The sequence below is a fragment of the Pseudonaja textilis genome, chromosome 10, assembly GCF_049901715.1.
Source record: "Pseudonaja textilis isolate UNSWEBS1 chromosome 10, rPseTex1.2, whole genome shotgun sequence".
Taxonomy (NCBI): Eukaryota; Metazoa; Chordata; class Lepidosauria; order Squamata; family Elapidae; genus Pseudonaja; species Pseudonaja textilis.
In genome coordinates this window covers 4,608,480-4,629,002 of record NC_141999.1, presented here as the reverse complement: position 1 = coordinate 4,629,002, position 20,523 = coordinate 4,608,480, and the positions used below count along the sequence as shown (strand labels likewise).

Genomic DNA, 20,523 nt, shown 5'->3' with positions numbered 1-20,523 from the left:
AGAAAATATCTTCAATCATGTGACCATAGAAGGCATGACTGTCAGAACTTCAAAACTGGGCTGCAAGTCCCCTTTTTCAGATCAGCCATAACTTGTACAGTCAATAAACACATGATTGTAAATTGAGAACTATCTCTCCATGGTAAATATCTGCCCTAAAGTAAATATAGTTTTGCTTTTGTGGGAAATTATTAAATATTATTAAGTATTGTACCTTATGATTCTTGACTCTTGATGAATGGATATTTTCTTTTATGTACACTGAGAGCATTTGCACCAAGACAAATTCCTTGTGTGTCCAATCACGCTTGGCCAATAAAGAATTCTATTCTATTCTATTCTGTTCTATTCTATTAGAATTAAGAAGAAAAACTATTGGATATATAGTATTATCACTATCATCAAATTGTTTCCTTCATGATACACAAGAGGAGGGATCTCCTGGTATCCTACTTTCCACCTTATTCTATTGCTGTTGTGGAAATAAAAGGGTTAAGGCTGGAATAAATGAAGGCTAAGGTGTAAGAAATAAACAGGGAGCTATGTATTTGCTGGCTGATCTGAATTGTGTGTGTGTGCTTGTTCTGAACATATGGGGACTGACTGGGAGAGTGTTGGGTGAGAACTAAATTGGAAATTACTGAGTAATTTTCAAACAAAAATCCTGTCATGTTTTGTTTAGGAACTGAATTAGCATTATGAGTAAATATCCTGCATTTTATTCCTACCCGTTTCCATTCAATTTGATGAAAATGAATTTGATTTCTTTTCCCCAAAGGAGAATGAATTTCAGTGATTTAGTTGTAAGATGTCTTTACCAAGGTGGCCAGATCTCTCTATTGTATTTTTTAGCTTTCTGCAGCCTTTCTAGCATCCGATACAGTATTTTCAAAGAAAGGTGGAACGTAAAACATAGAATAATGGAAGGGGCTTTGGAGGTCTTCTAGTCCAACCCCCTGCTCAAGCAGGAGGCCCTATATCATTTCAGATAAATGATTGTCCTGTCCCTTTTTGAAAGCCACCAACAGTGGAGCACGTTGTTCAATTGGCAAGTTGTTCCATTGGTTGATTGCTCTCACCATTAGGAAATTTCTCCTTACTTCTAGGTTGCTTCTCTCCTTGGTTAGTTTCCAACCATTGTTTCTCATCTTGCCTTTTAGTTGTCTGGAAAATAGTTTGACCCTCTCATCTTTGTAGAAGCCACTCAAATATTAGAACATTGCCATCATGCCTCCCCTAGTTCTTTTTTTCCATACCCAATTCCTGTAACTGTTCTTCACATGTTTTAGACTCCAGTCAAGGGTCCTTGGAGTGCAACCACTCATTCAGCAACTGTTATGATCATGGTGAACTAAGGGGACTTAGAACCGGTCTTCAAAGTTCTGGCCATCACAGCATCCCTGTCATGTGGTGAGGTGCTGAGGCCCCAGGAAGAGTGCAGAGAAGCACAACAAAGTTAAGGGATCTGGATGTTAAATGGCACGATGAGCAGCTAAGGAAACTTGGTATGTTTAGCCTAAGGAAGAAACCTGTGGTGGCTTCTAATACTTGAAGCCACCACAGGGATGGGATAGTACTTGAAGGCAGGATAAGAAGTAATGGACAGATGATTATGAAAAAAGAGACCCAGCTTAGAATTGAGAACAATTAATTAACAATTAATTAACAATTGGTGGAATAGTTTACCTCTGGAAATTGTGGGTGTTCCATCACTGGAAGATTTCAAGAAGAGATTGGTCAACCATTTGTCCGGAATGGTATAGGGCAGAGATGGGCAACTATGGCCCCTTTACAACCTGTGGACTTCAACTCCCAGAGTTGGCTCAGGAATTCTGGGAATGAAGTCCGTAGGTCGTAAAGGAGCCATAGTTGCCTATCTTTGGTACTGGATCTCTTGCTTGAGCACAGGGTTAGACAAAAAGACCTCCAGGGTCCCTTCTAGCCCTAGGACTCCATGATTCCATGTGATTGTGAACTGGGTGCTTGGCAACAGGCTCACATGGTTGCAGCAACCTGAAGTTGTGTGGCTGCCATTTGCCACTTTCCTTCTTGGAAACTGATGGGGAAAATTGTATGTTGCCCAGATTATTCGCTCACATTCCCATCACTTTTTCTCCCAAGGAGCCTGGCTATGTGATCCTTGCTTAACGATGGCAACAGAGACAGCCAGGATTGCCATTGCTAAAGGATGCAGTCATGTGGATAGCATGCTTTATGACTACATTTATTGGTGATGGAAAGCCCACTCGCAATTACCATCATTAAGTGAGAAATTTAGGTAGTCCTTGACTTGCAACAAAATGCTTAGTGATGCTTGTTCAAATGCTTGTTCAAAGTTACAACGGCACTGAAAAATGTTTTATACACAATTGCAGGATCTCGGCTGCGCAGCAGTTAGAGTGCAGTACTACAAGCTACTCCTACTGCAAGGCTTAAGGCTGACTCAGCCTTCCATCTTTCCAAAGTGGGTAAAATGAGGACCCAAATTGTTGGGGGCAATATGCTGACTCTGTAAACCGCTTAGACGGGGCTGTAAAGCACAATGAAGCGGTATATAAGTCTAAGTGCTATTGCTATCTCTATGGTCACGCGATCCAAATTCGGGCTCGTGGCAACTGGCATGTTATTTAGGAGGCTTCCAGTGTCCTGTGATACTCTTTTGTGACCTTCTGACAAGCAAAGTCAATGGGGAAGCCAGATTCATTTGAAAACGGTGTTACTAACTTAACAACGGCGGTGATTCACTTAACTGTGGAAAGAAAAGTTACAAAATGAGGCAAAGCTGACTTAACCATCTTTGGAAACGTTGGGCTCCATTGTGGCCATCAATTGAGGACTACCCGTCCCTTACCCCCATTTTTGGAATCAGTGCAGGATTTGGGGAGATTTTTGAAAACAACTTTTGCCCTCTTTTCAATCTAAACTCTAAATTTGGGATTATTATTTTTTGGAGCAGTTTGCCATCCTAATTAAATTCAACCCTTCTTTTCAAAATCACCCAAGGTCACAAGGCGCTGCCTCCTGTTGTGATCTTTGATCAAAGGGGCAAGTTTCATCATATATTTAATTTAGAACAATTCATTTATGGCTACAAAAAACAACCTTTGCAAAAGTTTGAAAGGCCAGCTTTGTTGAGTGGGGGAGCAAGAATAGCTCAACCTAATGCAATTGGGAAAAGGCCTCCAGGGGCCTTGCATTTCGGTAGGATTATCTGTCATGGCATTTGGTTGATCTGAAAAGCAGACCCACTACCTGTAGCAAAATGCTACGAAAGGGGAAAAAAAAGATCCTGTCATTGCAATAATAGAGCCACAAATCTTTGTGGAATCACATTTAAGGCATGCGGCTACACAGGCATTATTTTTAATGTCTGAATTACTATCTAGCGGAATGGGAATAAATAACAGGGTAGCACAGGGTGTTATTTCATTCAACAAGCAGGAGCCAGAAGCATCGCTCGTTATAAGCAAGTCAATCCAGAAGGCTGAAAAGACGGAGTAGAAAAAAGGGGAGACAAAATCCGTGGATAACAAATTGATTCGAAGAAACAATTTTACTGACAAAAAGGCATCGAGTCCCGAGGATGAGCAAATTCTTTTCATGGCATCATTTACTGAGACACAAAACCACGCCATCAGTTGAGGTTCTGTAATGCTCCCATAGTTACAGCTTGTGTGCCAAAACAAATCATTTTCATCCTGCAATATTTTCCCTTTTCCCTATTCTTACTTGATGCCAGAACTCCAATTTCCTGATATTTCATTGCTGTTCCTTATGTTACTTTTGAAAGCATCACTTTCTCTTTGTTCAGATAGTCACTGTGCCAAAATGTACATGCAGTTTCTCAAAAGTTTACTTCTCTTGAAAGAAAGGCGTATTTCAAATATTTTGTGGTTCTGTTTCAGAGTTCATTTTATTATTGAAAGGGCTGGATTTTATTTATTTTTTGCTGTTGTTTTGGAGGGAGGGAGGGAGAAGGAAGGAAGGAAGGAAAAAAATGAGAATGGGAAAGAAAGAATCAAAAGGAGAGAAAGGAATGGAAGGTAGGAAAACTAAGAATAAAAGTGTAGAAAGTTAGCACTCACCTTTCTAGAAGAATGAAGCATTCTAGGAAACATTAAAAAGGCAGAATATTACTTTACTTTATTGTCATTGCACCTCGAACAACGAAATCAAACACCATCTTCAGTGCACATCATGACCATGAAAATAAACACAAACACACATCCTTCACCCTTCAGACATTGAACCGAAAACCCCCAACACCGCACCAACACTGCACTATACAGCAGAATTCAAAAGAGCTAGTGCCTTGGGATAGAAGCTGTTTTTCAGCCTATTTGTCCCTATTTTTATTATTCTGTACCGTCTCCCAGATGGTAATAGTTAAAAAAAAAGGGTTCCCAGGATGAGATGGATCTTTGAGAATCTTTTGAACTTTCTTAAGGCAGCGGGAGCTATAAAGCTCTTCCAAAGAGGGGAGAGGGCAACCCATGATCTTCTGTGCAATGACATTAACCCTCTGGAGTGCTTTGCTATCTGCCACTGTGCAATTGGCAAACCATACAGAGGTGCAGTATGTTAAAATGCTCTCTGTGGTGCAGCGGTTGAAGGTTACCAGCAGTTTTCCATACACTTCTTGTTTTCTGAGAAGTTTCAGGTAGTATAATCTCTGCTGGGCCCTTTTGACCAGGGCTGCAATGTGGGCACCCCAGTTCAGGTCCTCTTTTAGGGTAACACCCAGAAAATTAAAACTGGCCACTTGCTCCATTCGGTTTCCATTGATAAGCAAGGGCTGGATGTCTGATCTGTTCCTTCTATAATCCAGTATAAGCTCCTTGGTCTTATTGGTGTTGAAGACCAATTATACTTCCCTGGATGAAAAAAGGAGAAACATGTTCTTGGAAAGCAGCCCCCCAACTTTCTTAATAGCCCCAGAAATAGACTGTGCCATCCTATCTACTAGACAAAAGGCTGGGCCAGCTTATCCACAACACGAAAGACCTTCACTCTCAGGACATGATAGGATTAGCCCTCTACCCATCTCACCACATGGCACCTGGGAAGATTAACATCACCCAGCAAGATTCAAGCAAACCTGGGACTCAAGACAACCTACAAAGTGACCCCTTCATGGCTCCATGGGAGTCTGGCAACCAATCAGAATACATTTCTTTAACAGGGACAGGAAGCAAGTTCAAAGCCCAAGAGAGGGTATAAATATATCTCACTCTCCTCCATGTGGTCAGCCAGCCAGGACTTCAAACCACGTGGTCCTGTCCACCATTAAATCATCTTTCCAAATAGCCTCCATGTTTCCAGTGTCTTTCTTCCCACTTGGAACTGAGCCCAGAGGGACGTTTCTTCCAACAAAAAGGAAAGGAAAGGTGAAAACAAGAAGGAAAAAGGTAAGAAGGAAGAAAAAGCAAAAGCAAAAATGAAATAGGAAGAAATGAAACATGAAAGTGAGAATGAAATAGGAAGGAAGGAGGAAGGAACAAATGGAGGAAGGAATGAAACAAAGAAAGAAAGGACTCAGTTTTATTGCCAACAATTTTTCAGAAGTGGCTTGCTCTTCTTTCTCCGGCTGAAACAGGAACTGGGCCAAGCTACCCAGCTAGCCAGCTTTCAGAATTGGAACTCAAGGTTTCCCATTCTTAGCCTGGTGACTCTAATCACCGCACCAAACTTTTGTCATTTATATACCTGCAAGTATTTCATACATCTGAATGCAAACTAAAGTACTAGCAAGTACTTTGTACCGAGATGTCCTATCAGAGTATTGTGTTTTGCAATGTTGAAATAAGCTGTAATTTGCAACAAAATGTTTGACTGGAGCCATATAGCTTAGGGAAGGGAATGTGTGAGTAAATAGTCCCAGAACAATAATTTCTGAGAATAATAATTTGGATGTTATCTGCTAGAGGTTGGTAATTGCTTCATATAACCCATTGCTCTGTGAATCAGTACATCTATAGGAGCAACATTTTAAGAGCAGATACAAGCAGATACATTTCCCACCTCTGTACACACATGGACAAATACTGTCTTTGCAATGGGAAAGAGGATGCCCATAGCAAAAGGTGAAGTGGGAAAATAGCAGGTTTTTGATGTGAATTTATACACTTTTGCAAAGCTGTGACGGTGGTGAAAAAAGGAATATGGAGGAACTGGCATCATTGTCAATATTGAAGCAATTTTCCCTCTGGGCTTATGGACATGAAGTGCTATGGAGTATCCACACCATTGGATAGATGATTGGAGTTTTGTTGTGGAGCTTTTCAGCTAAATGGATAGTCCTTGTTCAGAGAGAGAGAGAGAGGGAGGGAGGGAGGGAGGGAGAGAGAGAGAGAGAGAGAGAGAGAGAGAGAGAGAGAACAAAAACAAATAGAAAAAGTCATAAAACCTGAGCTGACAGCTAAAGAATGCTGGTGACTTCTATGGAATTATTGTTCCCAAAATTGCCAATTCATTTAAAAAAAAAATCTATCTCTTGTTCTTCTCAAATCATACGCTTTTTTCAGTCCAGAGACAACTATGAAAATATGACCATCAAGAATTTATGTGTGGTTTTCTCTGATCAATTTGCAGCAAGCCACATTTTGAAGAGAATGACTTGACTTGATGGATCAGCCTCTTGATACCCCTTTGAAGGAGTAACTACAAATATTTTCTCTAATGCTTGAAAATCTCTGCTGGATGTTGTTCTGTGGTGTTTATCTGACATAGAAGCAGGACCATTTTACTCTTGCTCTTTCCTTTTTCGAGATTGACAGAGGAAAGAAGCCACTTAGTCTTTTGGCCAGCAGCCTTGTCATGGGGGAAGAAGCTGTCACCATGTTCCTCGGGAGTTATCTTCTGACTTGAAAAATGATGAGCAGCAACTTGCTTCTTTCGAAAGATGAGGTGGAGATGAGAGACGGACATTCACAAAGAGGAGATCTTGGTGGTGTTGTGTAGGACCAAAGACTTAGTAGCACAGGGGATCATGGTAGCTGCTAGAGAGTGGGATGAACTTGCTACGCACGCCATGCGGAGCTAAGGGGAGGAAACTCATACCGTTTTTGACTAGCAGGCTTGTGGTTTCATCATTCAAAAATACAGTCAGAAAATTTTTGTCTATGGCATGACAACGAGAAGGACAGTCACCATGTTGCCTTGCCTTGAGGCAAGATCCTATCATTGCAGAAATGATTTCTGATGAGAATGTGTTTATTTTTATCTAAAGGACCAAAGCTGCATGATGAACCAACAGGGGTTGCTAGTCTACATGTTTCTAATAGAAGACTATAGTCACTGACATAACTAGTCACTGTACACTAATGCACTGATGATGTTACCTAGTTGGGTAATGAAACATCTGCAGGAAAACAACCAAGCTGAGGGAGCACCAAGGATTCCACATTACAGTTCATTTCTCTGCTTCTACTGTACCTGTTCATTGAATGGACTTTGCTGACAGAATGACCTAATGGTGGCTTGTAAATCAGTGGTTTGAAATGAACATGAGCCAAATACCAATTAGGAAACAAGGCATCATTTATTTAAACATTAAAATTAGGGTGGTGATGGTTAACTCTTGGGGTCAATGGCCCAAATGTGCATGTGTGAGAGAGATTCTCCTCTAGGGGAGACCCATTTGGGTCAAGAATGTAAGGGGCACACAGTGTGTTCACATAATCTCTGTGTTTGTGGTGGGGTGGACCTTGAAAGAGTTAATAAAGGGGCTTAAAGATTAGATTACTGCCAATTCTAGTTTCTGAATAGATGTGATTTGAAGTTTGAAGGAAGACCTTGTGGATCGTTTGGAGGAAGAATGGGGAGGGGGATTAAGTAAAGAATTTTTTTCTCTCTTTTGTGGTCAAAGGAAGTTGCAGGTGTCTGCTACAAGCCACAATAATATTACTTGGATCATGAGATCATCATGCAAATCATGAGAATTATATAATTTATGTCATTGCAAATAAGATAATTCAGGTTATTTGTGTGAAGGTGACAGCAGGCAAGGGACAACCGCTATTCCTTCCACAATTTCCCACCGTGAAGGGGCATCTTAGCCACAGATAATGACCGCTCCCACCCCAGTCTTATCTTCCCCTGATCCTCCAGGATTTCACAGTTCTGATGCCCAGACATATGAGCAACTAGAATTAAATCTGGTTTGGATGAAGCTCAATATATTTGATATAAAAACAATGAAAAAACAAAATCAGGAACATTCAAGAAAAATTAATTAATTCCAGAAGGTACATGGTCCCACACATTTCGTACAACAGGAAGAAAACAGAATGTTGGACATCTGGAAAAGTAATTACACCATAAGATGATATTCCCATTCATACATCCTAAATACCACACAAGTTGTTTTAAGTTCAGGAGTTCTTTCCATTTTTTTTCCCCTCTCCAAAGACAACACAATTTTTAATACATTAATTTCTGTTCCACTTTTTCATTTCAATTAAGGGGGGGAATGTCTCCGAGTATGAAGTGATTTTTTTTTTCCTGTACAATTTTATATATATCTACTAGAAGTAAATTCTGCTGCATTTACTTGTGCAATTTGCTCCAAGAGAGGTGTGTAAATGCTAGGTAGGGCAGCCCTTCTCGGTGTGTGCTCTCAAGAAGTGATAGGTGACAACTTCTTGATTTGCGATGGCTCTGCTGGTGTGATTCCATACTCAGGCAATTTTTGTTCTATCAATTGCATTTTAGAACTGTTTATCTCTTACTTTCCAGATACCCATTATAACTCATTCTAAAAGGGAAAACCCAATCAAAACTGAAATTAAACCACAGTATTTCCTCTTCCCCGTCTCCCCTTTGCATATTTTCTTAAAATTTTTAACAGATTTCGTCTATATTGTGGAAATAATAACTCCTAATGAGGCGGGAAAATAATGAGCAGAAGTTTTGTCTTGAATAGATTTTGCTCACCGTCGGTAAAAATCACTCAGAATATGGAGACATTCACACACAGAAATCTTCTCTCTCTCTCTCTCGCACACACACACATACATACACAGACAGACACAGATATCCTGGTAGATCTTTTTTTAAAAAAAAATGCCATCATGATAAGAAGTTGAACTCCACTGGAGAAAAATATAGTCAAAATATTAACAACAATGAAAGCATCATCACAGCTAGTCATGATGGAAGACTTGATCTTTGGCTATTCCAAATGGAGTCCTTTGTGGGGGCGGAAAGGAGAATATTCTTTAGCCCATAGGCCCCTTCATGTTTTTGGGCGGGTACATGGGCTGCTCCATGGGCATCATGCCAAAACAGTCTGAAGGATTGCAGTGACCGACTTTCCCAGGAGGGCCTGTGATTCCTGGTGGCCCTGGGATGCCCGGAATACCTTGCTGCCCCATAGGCCCTGGAAGACCCATTTTCCCATAACCTGGAGGCCCCTGGATACCTGAGAAAGGAAAACAAGAAATAGACAAGTATAATGGAGAGTCCTACATTCGGTGGTCTGTTTTTCCTTTCCTGAAATTATAGGAAACATTGGAGAAACCTTTCCCGTGAGGATGCTCTTCAGACCAGTAGACTTCAACTCCCAAAATTCTCCACTCTAAAGAATTCTGGAAGTAAAGTCCACAAACCTGAAAAAAATTCCAGGTTGGGGAAAGGTGTGTTGGGAAGGCCTCATTTCTTTGTGAAGAAAGTTTTCAGGGAATGTTGATTTGAATCTGTTAGAAAGCTCAGCGTTGAGCCAAATAGGTTGATCTTGCTGTTGAAGGCCTCAGTCCTCAGCAGAACCAGTGGTAGCCCTCCAAATACTACCTGAACGTTTTGATTTGTAGTCCTACCAGCGACACTAAGAAAATCACCTATTTCATTACATACTTATTTATTAGATGCTTGCTCTGCAAAGCAACGCTATCTTGCTCTGCAAAGCAACGCTTGAGAATTTAAAGAACAAATTATTTCAGAACAGGCTCCTTGTTCTTACAAGAAAAACTTAAGAACAACCTCTATTTTGGCTAACCAGAGCAATATTTCCACCTTCCGCTCTACAGAGATTGAAGTATGGTTCAAGGCTTCTGGAGAGAAGCTTGGCCTATTCTAGGTTCATTGAGTTGGAGTAAGCTATGAGACTCTCCTCTTTTTCCAATCGCTAGTAAGACCAAAGTTGATCATTTCACTAGTGGTGTAGATCTAAAGGGATTTTTTCCATCCTTTTGAATGACCATGAAAGGAACTATAACATCATGGTTTAAAATTGCTAAAGGCAGCAACAACACCCATAAGAAAAAACTGTTTTCTGAATGAAGATGCAACCTAATGCATATAGTAAGACTCGGAATGGCACCACTGGTCTGCAGAAAAACTCTACGTATGCTCTATGTCTTGGTAATGGATAAAAGCCAATGACTGATGAAAGCAAGCAGACTTAAGCAAGCAGGTTTAACTTCGAGGGGAGCCAAATTTACCTGGAGGGCCTGGTGCTCCAGTCTCCCCCATGATTCCAGTCCCTTTGTCTCCTTTTTCTCCTTTGGTTCCGGGCTCACCTGCATTGAGGAAGAAAACATGAAAGTGAATTGACCGAAGCCTCTATCCATTTACAACATCAGGCTACATCTGAGTCTTGTTTGCAAAGAGTCTTGTTTGTATTTCTTTAGAGCTGTGACCACATTCTTGCCCAACTGGGATTAAGTATTCATCTGAGGAATCTGCTGGGACAAAGTTATAGAACCCAGGCACACCCCAAATTTGGGGACTCCTGCTGATGTGCCACCTAGATGACATGAATCTACTGGCTGAGTGGTCACCTGCTTAACCTGGCTTCTGATTTTGCCCATTGCCTAAATTTACACTATTTGCAGAGCCATTGAAAACTCCATCAAGGTTCAAATTCTCCAAGCTTGACAGCTTTAAGGCTGGTTGAAGGATTCCGGGAGTTGAAGTCCACTTAAAGTCACCAAGGTGGAGAAACTCTGGTCTATGATGTGCCTCTGTAAGTCTACCTTCTGTCAGGAGGAGGAGTTGCAAGGCTTACCTCTCATGCCGGGCACACCTTGCCGGCCTTCCCTTCCAATTTGTCCAGGCAGGCCTGGAGAACCAGGAGGGCCTGGCCGTCCTGGCGTTCCGTCTTTCCCAGGTGACCCTGGTCTCCCTGGCTGGGAAAGGACTTCTACTGGTGATATGGGCAGTCGGGAAGCGTAGTACTGCATCCGTTCTGTAGGAAAGAGAAGGGAGCCATTGTTTGCTCTGCTGCTCAAGGGGTGGACAGGAACTGGTGAGGTAAGGAAATAGGAAAACCTGTTTGTGGGGAGGACGACTTTCTCTGTAGCTGTTGAATAGAAACCCTTAAGATAAGCCCTTACAGGAATCTTTGGAAGCAGATGTGTTCTCCGGAGAGACTCATTGATAAGTTGATCTGGCTATTCTGTTAATTTAAAAAGTGGCGTTTTATTTTACTTTGCTTTTTACTTCATTTAAATTTGCATGCTGCATATCTCACGCTGAGAGGCAATTCTGGGTGTTTTTCCTGAGAGACATTCAAGCCAAACTATTATTAACAAAGAATACCACTGCAACTATTGGATTTTTCTGCTTCTTCCCAAAATCATCATCATCATCTATCATCCATCATCTTATGTCCTGCAACAATATATGTAATGTTTTTAAATAACGACATCTGCCTGTTCCAGGACCTAGGGAAGGACTTGGCAAAATGCCAAATCCAGTCTAAACGTCTGGCTGACAATGCAGCCAACCATAATTAATAGTACTATAACCTTCCTTGGACACACACTTTTATAGCTGACCTCCTTCAGGAATTAGTCAAACTATTGATTAGGACTCCTTCTGCAATCTTGTATTATCTTTATCATTAATTGTATCTGGTCTTATTATCTGCATTTGTAATGTTTGAGTTTATCGGGGCATCTTTTAGTCAATTTCCGGTCTATTTGCAGAAATGATGGAGCCAACTACCCTCTTAGGTCAGGAGTGGGGTTAATTTTAATTCACAGCAGGCCTGGGGGCACTTGTAGTTAAAATACATTCTCCTGGGCAGCTGTGTCATATTATAACAACAGGCATATTGAGACAAATTCTCAATTCCACACTAAAATGGGAGCCTACAACAGCCTTGCCAAATCGGGCTTTTCTCAGCATTTTCTCTTTGCTTATTTTTATTTTCCAGAGTGCCTGGGGTTATGGTGAAAAAGATAGAAGCTTGTGGAATATTAAGTCTGAATTCTGATTCTGATCACGCTATTCTTAGCTTTCATTTATTTTCTTCTCTAGAACAGTTGAAAGAAAAAGAAAGGAAGGAAAGAAAAGAAAAGAAAAGAAAGAGAAAGAAAGAAAAAGAAAGATCCTCAGAGTCTGCAAAGAAAGATGGGCTATTGAATATTATTGCTTTTTTTCCACCCTAAAATAGTGATTTATCCGGCAGAGTGGTAAGGAGGGATCTGCAGAGAGATGATCAGGAAAGTCAAGATGATAACTGTGAACATGCGATTGAAGTTTCACTTCCTCTTAATGGTTGGAAAACATAAGACAGAGCAAGGTTTTGATTACATAGGTGTGGTCTTTTTCGCAACTCTTTTGACACCACTCTGCTGCAGAGGACTCACGCAGGAATTCTGAAAACACCCGGCGGCTCTAAAATAGATGAAAATTCATAATTTCCCTGTAGGGCTTTGTAGGCGTTATGCAAACATTTTCCTTTCTTGGAAAAGACCAAAATCTGTTCTAGATGTCCATGGCAGAAAAGATGTATTGCATTGTTATTCCAAATGTGCTCTACATGAGATTGCCCTGAAGAGCATTCAGAAACTTTAACGGATGAGAACACGGTTGTGCAGATAGTAAAAGGTGACAGATATACAGCACATGTAACATTGCTGCTATGTGAACTGCTAGTGGCATACTCCGGGTGCAACTCAAGATGCTGCTGTCGCCTTTAAAGCCTTACGTGTTTTGGGACTGAGTTCCTTGAGGGATTGCCTTTTTCCAAGACTCTCTAAGTGTCCAATTGGACCTAGCAAATTGGGCCTGCTGCAGATCCTGTCACCCAAAGAATGTCAGCTGGTGGGGATAAAGACCCGGGCCTTTTCTGCAGTGGCTCCTACTCTGTGGAATATCTTCCCCTAGGAGATTAGAATGACCTAAACCCTGTTGGCCTTTCCTAAGACTTTAAAAACCTGGCTATATTCCTTTAGTCTGGGATGCTGGATTTGTTAAGAGCCTCATAATTTGGCTTTATTGTTAACTTGGCTACTATATACAGCAGTGGTCCCCAACCTTTTTTTCGCCCTGTACCCCTAAAGAAATTTCACTCAAACCTCGCACCCCCTGAAATTTAGTCTTTAGGAACTACTGAACGCGTTAACTATATGGTAGGATTGAATTTTTTCAGCTGTGTATGTGACGGCCACTAAATAACAATACTTAACTCTAAAATGAAAACAAAGTTAATCCATTGCATAATAAATAAAAATGCCAACATATAGCCAATATCCTATTATTTACCTGGACTTTTCTCGCACCCCCTGGAATATCGTCTCGCACCCCCAGGCAGTGCGAGCACCCCAGGTTGGGAACCCCTGACATACAGTATATTTTGAACATGTAAATGAAGACGCAATCGTTCAGGCCAAAAGTACCTAAAGACGTTAAATATTTGGTCCAGTTGCGATGCTTTAATCTTTTTAGATATTTCTTTTGAATATTTTATTGTTTTTAAAATGCTTTTATTGTTTTAATTATTTTTATAGTTTGGAGTTGGAAGCCACCCAGAGCCATTGATTTGATATAAGCAGTTATAGAAATTGAATGAATGAACGAATGAATGAAATTGAGCAGAACTGAAATAACCTTCTCTATGGTGGAGTTTGGGGTAAGATTTGGCATCATAACTTGATTCATTTCCTGACCCTCTTAACTAATTCTGCTTGGTGTTCTAGGGTCTCCAACCTGCAGAGAGAGACCCTGTGCCTTCCCCCCTGCCATCAATCTGTTCTCTTCACCCACCATCAAACATTTTTTGGAACTCCTCTCTGATGAACATCCTGATCTGGTCATAGCTGATGGCATCTCCCTGTTGAGAAAAACAAGGAAGAGGGAAAAGCAGAAGTCAATTTCTGCCTTATCTTGCATGTTAACTTGTATCATTTGACCACTTTCACATGCTCAGCTTCACCCCACATGCAGCCATTCCCCCAAGCTCCAGAAAATCTCCCAGAACCAAATCTTCCAACCCTGCCATCCATATCTTTTTCCTTCCACACTTGTTCCCTCCGTAGCTGAAAGAGTGGCTGCTGATGATAATCAATCATGATAATCAATCTCCCAGCATGCTGTTATTTTAACTTCCTCTCATCCATGAGAAGCAATGCTTTGTGGGACCCTCCGGGGCTCCTCAGTCCTGGATCCTGGACAAGCAACCCCCTCTCCTGCTTAACTTCAGGAAGGATTCAGCAGCTTTGTGTTTTGGAGTAGTTGCATGTGGAGATTAGCAGCTCTGAACTACACTGGATCTCCTCAGCAGTTCTGTATTGCAGGAGAAGCCAAGAGGCAAGGTTGGGCCCATGATGGCACGGCCAAGTAAGTTTTGGCACCTTATGCATCAGTGAAGTTGTATGAAAAACTCTTTCAAGTGAATATCAACCACTGGTGGCACATCCTAGAACCCATCGAAGAAGACAGATGCTCCTTCTAACTGCATCTACTTTTAGACTGAACCAAAATGACAGAAGACTTAATAGTTCAGTTGCCCATTACACGGCATGCCTCGCATTGTCTTTGCCCCGGTTCTTACCGATGTCCCCGGAAGTCCTGGGTTCCCAGGGTTCCCTGCAGGGCCAGGTGAGCCAGGGTGTCCTCTCTCCCCGGGGGACCCACGCGGTCCCATGGGGCCCATTTCACCACTTTTTCCTGGGCCTCCTGGCATCCCTGCTCTTCCTTTCTCTCCAGGGTGACCCATCTCCCCTGGAATGCCATGGTCCCCCTGAAAGAAGAAAGAGGACAATTCCATGAAAGGTTGTCCTAGGAGAAGAGCCTGACATTCACTCCCAGCGGTGTCCCACTTACTTTCTGTCCAGAAGGACCAGGAGGACCTGGTTTTCCAGGAGATCCCTGTGGAAAAGTAAGAAGCCACCTTCAACATAGTGATAAATACCCATCATGCATTTGAGTGGAAGAGAATATTAGCTTAAGGCTATTTTGCCTCCTCAAGTAGCCCTCCTCCTACCATTTAACTTGAAGCTGTTTACCTGCCCTTTACAGGAGGTGTTCTTTATCTGTTACTTGTCTCCATTATTGTGTAATCAAGGTAGTCCTCACTTAAAGACTGGCTGTTTTATGGCTGTTTGAAATAACGGCCGTGGAATGGCTGCTTTACAGTCTCTAAAGCACTCCTGGCCACCATAAATGGCTGCGCCCACCCATTCCCTTTGGCCATATGACTGCATGCCTGGTAGATCAGTTTTAGATTTGTTGGGGTGTTCACAGTCATGTGACCACAATTCATGATGTTTTTGCCAGTTTCTGACTAAAAACCCCCATTCAAATGAATATTTTTACTTAATGACCACATTGAAAAAGGCCAGTAGGTTGGTGGCATGGGTGCCTTGACTTACAATCACAATGACTTACAACCATAATTCCAGGCTCAATTATGTATGTAATTTAAGAACTCCCTGCATTACAAACAAAGCATTTGGAAGTCAACTTCCAGGAAGCAGAGGAGGTAGTGTGGGAATGCAATAGTTGAAGATATACTGCATGCAAGGTGGACCAAGGGCTGCCTTCCAAGAAACTTCTTTCTCTCCCTGGTCCATATCACCCCTGTGTGTGAATGAAAAATGTGAACATTGTTTTGGGCATAAGAAAGGTGATGTAGGTGGCTTCCTCCTTTGTTACAGTGGGTTACTCCTATTTTTGGTTGTGAGATGTGGGTAAATAAGGCTCTTCTGTTCAAGAAGGTGATGAGAAAGTAAGAGTCACCATACCTCTTTGCCTCCCAGTCCATCCGAGCCTGGCTCACCCTAGGAACCAAAAAAGAAAATAAGGGGAAAAGAGGATTTAGTTTCATTTCTCTACTACTAAGTCAAATAGTCGTGTTGTTAATCTCTTTCAGCCTAATACTGAACGAAGTATTAAGACTAGGAAGCATTACAAACCATCCATGCATCCATCCATCCATTCTCAACAAGAGGCTTTTCCCATAAGCTCTTCATGATTGATTCTGAAACATGTTGACTCCATCAAGGGAGACTCACCGGTGGACCTGGGTGACCCGGTGTTCCTGGCTGGCCTGGGAGCCCACTGAGGCCTCTTTCTCCAGTCAATCCCCGTTCACCCTTCAGACCCTGGGAAAAGGAGAGATGGTGTCAGAAACTATTGGAGACAATCAAGGAGATGCACTGTTTTGAGGTGACTCCTTCAGATAGATGACCAGCTCCACACTGTTCTTCCCAATGCATGTGCTCTGAGATCAGAGGTGGCCTTCAGCAGGTTCTGACCAATTCTGGAGAACCGGTAGTAGAAATTTGGAGTAGTTTGGTGAACCAGCCAATACTGCCTCTGACTGGCCCTGCCCCCCATCTATTATCTGCCTCCCATCGAGTCCCAGTTGATTGGTTGGGTCTTCTTTGGTTGACCTGCATAGGAGAACGGAGCTGGAAAGCAGGTTAGTGGGATGGGGAGAGAATGGGGATTTTACAGTATCTTTCCCCTGCCAAGCCCACCAAGAAATGGTTGTAAAAATATTTGAATCCCACCACGGTCTGAGATTCGTTTTTGTGGGAGAACTCAAGGTCCCCTCTCCAGTTGCAGCTATTTTTGTATACATAGAGGAGTGGTGGGCAACTTTCTGGCATGTTTCTCTCCACACATCTGCTTCTTCATTGACAAGAAAGCAGAGGTGAATGATAATGGGGACAGGGATAAAGATCTCCATGTCTTGAGTCAATCTCACATCTAGAAAAAATCATGGCCAAATATTTAGCCAAGTTCTAAAAAAATGTTGACTGAATAGCACAGAGTATTTCTACTTTGCTAGATGGTAGGTTTGCCTCCCCCTACACCCCAACATGGCAGTCTTTAGATATAGTAGATTGCATCCTCCCTGGCCCCCAGGATTGGGTTGGCTAAGAAGATGAGTATTTCCAAGATTGTCCAGATACATCTGGCTAGAGAAGGATGGGAAGTTCTTGGGAGCGCCCTCTGCAGTCCGGTACCAATCTATGAAATGTCACCTTCCAAGATGGCATCTTAACAATTGACAATTCAATGAATGTTTCCTGGAGACAATCAGATCATTTTCTTATTTGGTTGGACATGATTTTGGAGGTAGGGATTCACTGTCTTTACAAAGAAATGGGAAAGGGGTTCCAGCGGAGAGAGATTTGCAAGCTTCAAAAAATGAATGGTTCCTATACTGTGGCTTCATTCAGAAGTGAAGAGGATCCATGTTGGATCAGACTCAAGAAGACCAGAGCCTAAGAATGCCAAAAGGGGAAGGGAGGATACTCACAACTCCAGCAAGCCCTGATGGACCAGGTTGACCAGGGCTTCCAGGTGGACCCTGAAGAGACAGAAACATTGCAAAAGGATGTAAGAATGTAGACAAACCCAATGTTTCTCAACCTTGGTAACTTTAAGAGATCTGGACTTCAACTCCCAGAATTCCCCATGCTGGCTGAAGAATTCTGGGAGTTTAAATCCAGACCTCTTAAAGCTGCTGAAATTTGGAAACACTGAATATACTTATCACCATTGAGTATTTCCCCAGTAAGACTGACTCTGCCTTTCATGTCTAAAAAATAAATCCAAAATGAATTATTAGAGAAAAGCATACTCGGGAGTTAGTCATGGACGTCTAAAACAGCATTCTTTATAAAGTTCTCTTGGGTGCATTTTAGAAAGCTCAGACATATTCATTCATGTCAGAATCCTTGCTGAATAGAGACCAAGGGAGAAATCTGGAGTAGTTACGTTTCTTGTTTGTAAGTTAAGTCTGATCTCAAAGGGTATCTGATCTTGACATCACAAGGGCTATTCAAGCAAGGGGAAACCTGGTCTCTCCCCACTTAAATCTCTGTTCTTATCTGCCCAGATATTCTTCACACAGCCTGTTTCATGATTCGGGCTGCAGAGAAGCATAGCACACATAAGAAATTAAGACAGGGTGCTGTCTAGCTTCCTGCTACATTTCCAATGTAAGTTCCCAGATGTAAATGGATAAATATGGCAGCTCTGAGCAACCAGACACACTGGTCTGTGCCATCTAGGTTGGCTCTGGTTAAAATTCTAATGTGCAATGTTAAGATAGCACTAATCTAGCACTGATGATGTTACCTAGTTTGGTAATGATTATTATTACTACCTTTATTGTCAGAGAACAACATGCGTACAATGAGATTGGCTGAGCCTCCCTTCGTGCACCACCACCCACAACACAACTCACAGTGAGAACAGAAGTCCCTAACCCACTCCCACTATGTGACCTTGTTGCACAACACGCCTGAAACATCTGAAACATGCCTGAAACGTCTGAAAGAATACAACTAAACTCGAGAGCACCAAGGATCTCACAATATTAATGCTTGCCCCAGTTGGTGCCTAGTTATGGATGGATGGGAGTTATAGAATTAAGATTTGGCAAAACTATTTATTTAATCTATTTATATTCCTGCTTTATTATTTTTATAAACAACTCAAGACAGTGAACATGTCTAATATCCTTATTTTTCTCCCCACAACAACCCTGTGAGGTGAGTTGGACTGAGAGAGAGTGATTAGCCCTAGATTATCAATTTTTTTCATACCTGAAGCGGAATTAAAACAGAGTTTCCTGATGATTGGCCCAATATCACTCAGCTGGCATTCATGCCTGAAGCAGGACTAGAACTCATGGCCTTCTAGTTTCTAGCTTGATGCCTTAACTAACTAGATTCTCTTCAGTGGATAAAGTGGATCTGTCAGGATTCCGGCAGTTACTCCAATTTATAGTTTTATAGTTGACAGGAACATAAATTTCTAAATATCAGTCCAGATTGAGAATAAAATATACTGAAATCTACAGGTTATTTGCAATAACAGAAGTTCAATAGTCTCCATACAGCTTTTGAGTGACCAATCTTTAATTATTGGATTGAGGAGGGATTGGCAATTGGAATAGCTTATTCTGACTATCTGTAGAACTGCTGTTATTTCTGAGGAATAGGTTTGGTGGGCTCATTTTTGTTTGTTTGTTTGGTTTATCTTATAAAAACCAAAATGTGAATGGTGCTTTATTTTTGTTTTAAAAAAGGGAATTCAGAAAAGAACAAAATGATACAAATGGAGAATTTAACAGTTGACATTTTACTTTGGCTTTTATGCCAAGTGGTGTCTGCCTTTAGCAGTGGCCCAGAAGCCTGACCTGGTAGCTTTATAGACATCTTTGCAACCCAACTATAAATCTGCTCACACAAAATTCAAGAAAGAGTATTTTGACTTACGACATGTCCAGGAGGGCCTGGTCTACCTTGAGGCCCCATAGGACCTGGCTCTCCCTGCAGAAGCAAAAGAACATTAGAGCAAATATTTATCTGTGTTAGGTTATTCTTGGAGCAAATTATATAAATACATTGCCAGAGACTTCTGGGCAAGTTATAACTAAGCTAACCAATGCTATAGCATTGAAACATACATATTTTGGGATGTATACATGGAACTATGCCTCGTCTACTGTTCTCTGATTTCATCTATAGGTAGTCAGCCCTCAACTTACAACTGGTTGCTTAGATGTTACACTGGACTTCCACAAAGCTACTTATGACCCAATTTTGAAGGTCATTACTATCACCATTATTCAGAAAGTAGAGTAGGGTAGGGTAGGGTAGGGTAGGGTAGAGTAGAGTAGAGTAGAGTGGAATGGAATAGAATAGAATAGAATAGAATAGAATAGAATAGAATAGAATAGAATAGAATAGAATAGAATAGAATAGAATAGAATAGACATTGGAAGGGAATGAAAGTTATTTGTATCCCACCTTTGTTATTTTTGCAAATAACTCATGGTGGTGAACGTATCCATGACAGCAGCACCCCCATGTGGTCACATGATCACATTTGGGCACTTGGCAACCAGCTCACCTTTGTTTACAGCATCCTATAGTCCTGTGATAATTTTTGACTTTTTTTGCCCGTTGCTGGTGTTCATTTCCAGCTTCCGGCAAAACACGCCCATTGAATAAAATGGATATGCTTAACAACTGCTGTGTTCACTTAACAACTGCTACAAAAAAAGTCATAAAATTGTGTCTTGTGACATGGTGAGCTACTTAACAACTGCAATAACTTATGACCATAGTTCTGGGTTCAATTACATAGTAAGTTGAGGACTTCCTCTACTTCCATAAAGCATATGTTTGCATAGCAATCTATCTTCCCTTGGCATAGCAAGTAATCTCTGCGTACATCATATAATAATTTGCACAGCACAAGGTTGTGGAGAAGGTTTGGTAATGAAGATTGTTGTTGCATCAATGTCCCTCATATTCTCTCTCCCCCCCC

The 20,523-nt window shown here is 41.5% G+C and overlaps 1 protein-coding gene across 5 annotated transcripts in view; it reads right to left on the bottom strand.

The window, feature by feature from the left end:
* Positions 1 to 8,155: 8,155 nt before the first annotated feature.
* COL16A1 (collagen type XVI alpha 1 chain) overlaps positions 8,156 to 20,523 on the bottom strand; it is a 218,845-nt gene continuing 206,477 nt past the window's right edge. For all 5 annotated transcript variants that reach the window (XM_026702697.2, XM_087939551.1, XM_087939553.1 and 2 more), the window contains 10 exons: positions 19,467 to 19,520; positions 17,498 to 17,548; positions 16,242 to 16,331; positions 15,972 to 16,007; positions 15,052 to 15,096; positions 14,780 to 14,968; positions 13,993 to 14,059; positions 11,006 to 11,185; positions 10,440 to 10,517; positions 8,156 to 9,421 (listed from right to left, as the gene is read on the bottom strand). In XM_026702697.2, the coding sequence (XP_026558482.2) occupies positions 9,219 to 9,421; positions 10,440 to 10,517; positions 11,006 to 11,185; positions 13,993 to 14,059; positions 14,780 to 14,968; positions 15,052 to 15,096; positions 15,972 to 16,007; positions 16,242 to 16,331; positions 17,498 to 17,548; positions 19,467 to 19,520 (993 nt within the window). In that variant the 3' untranslated portion in view covers positions 8,156 to 9,218. The remainder of the gene's footprint in view (positions 9,422 to 10,439; positions 10,518 to 11,005; positions 11,186 to 13,992; positions 14,060 to 14,779; positions 14,969 to 15,051; positions 15,097 to 15,971; positions 16,008 to 16,241; positions 16,332 to 17,497; positions 17,549 to 19,466; positions 19,521 to 20,523) is intronic.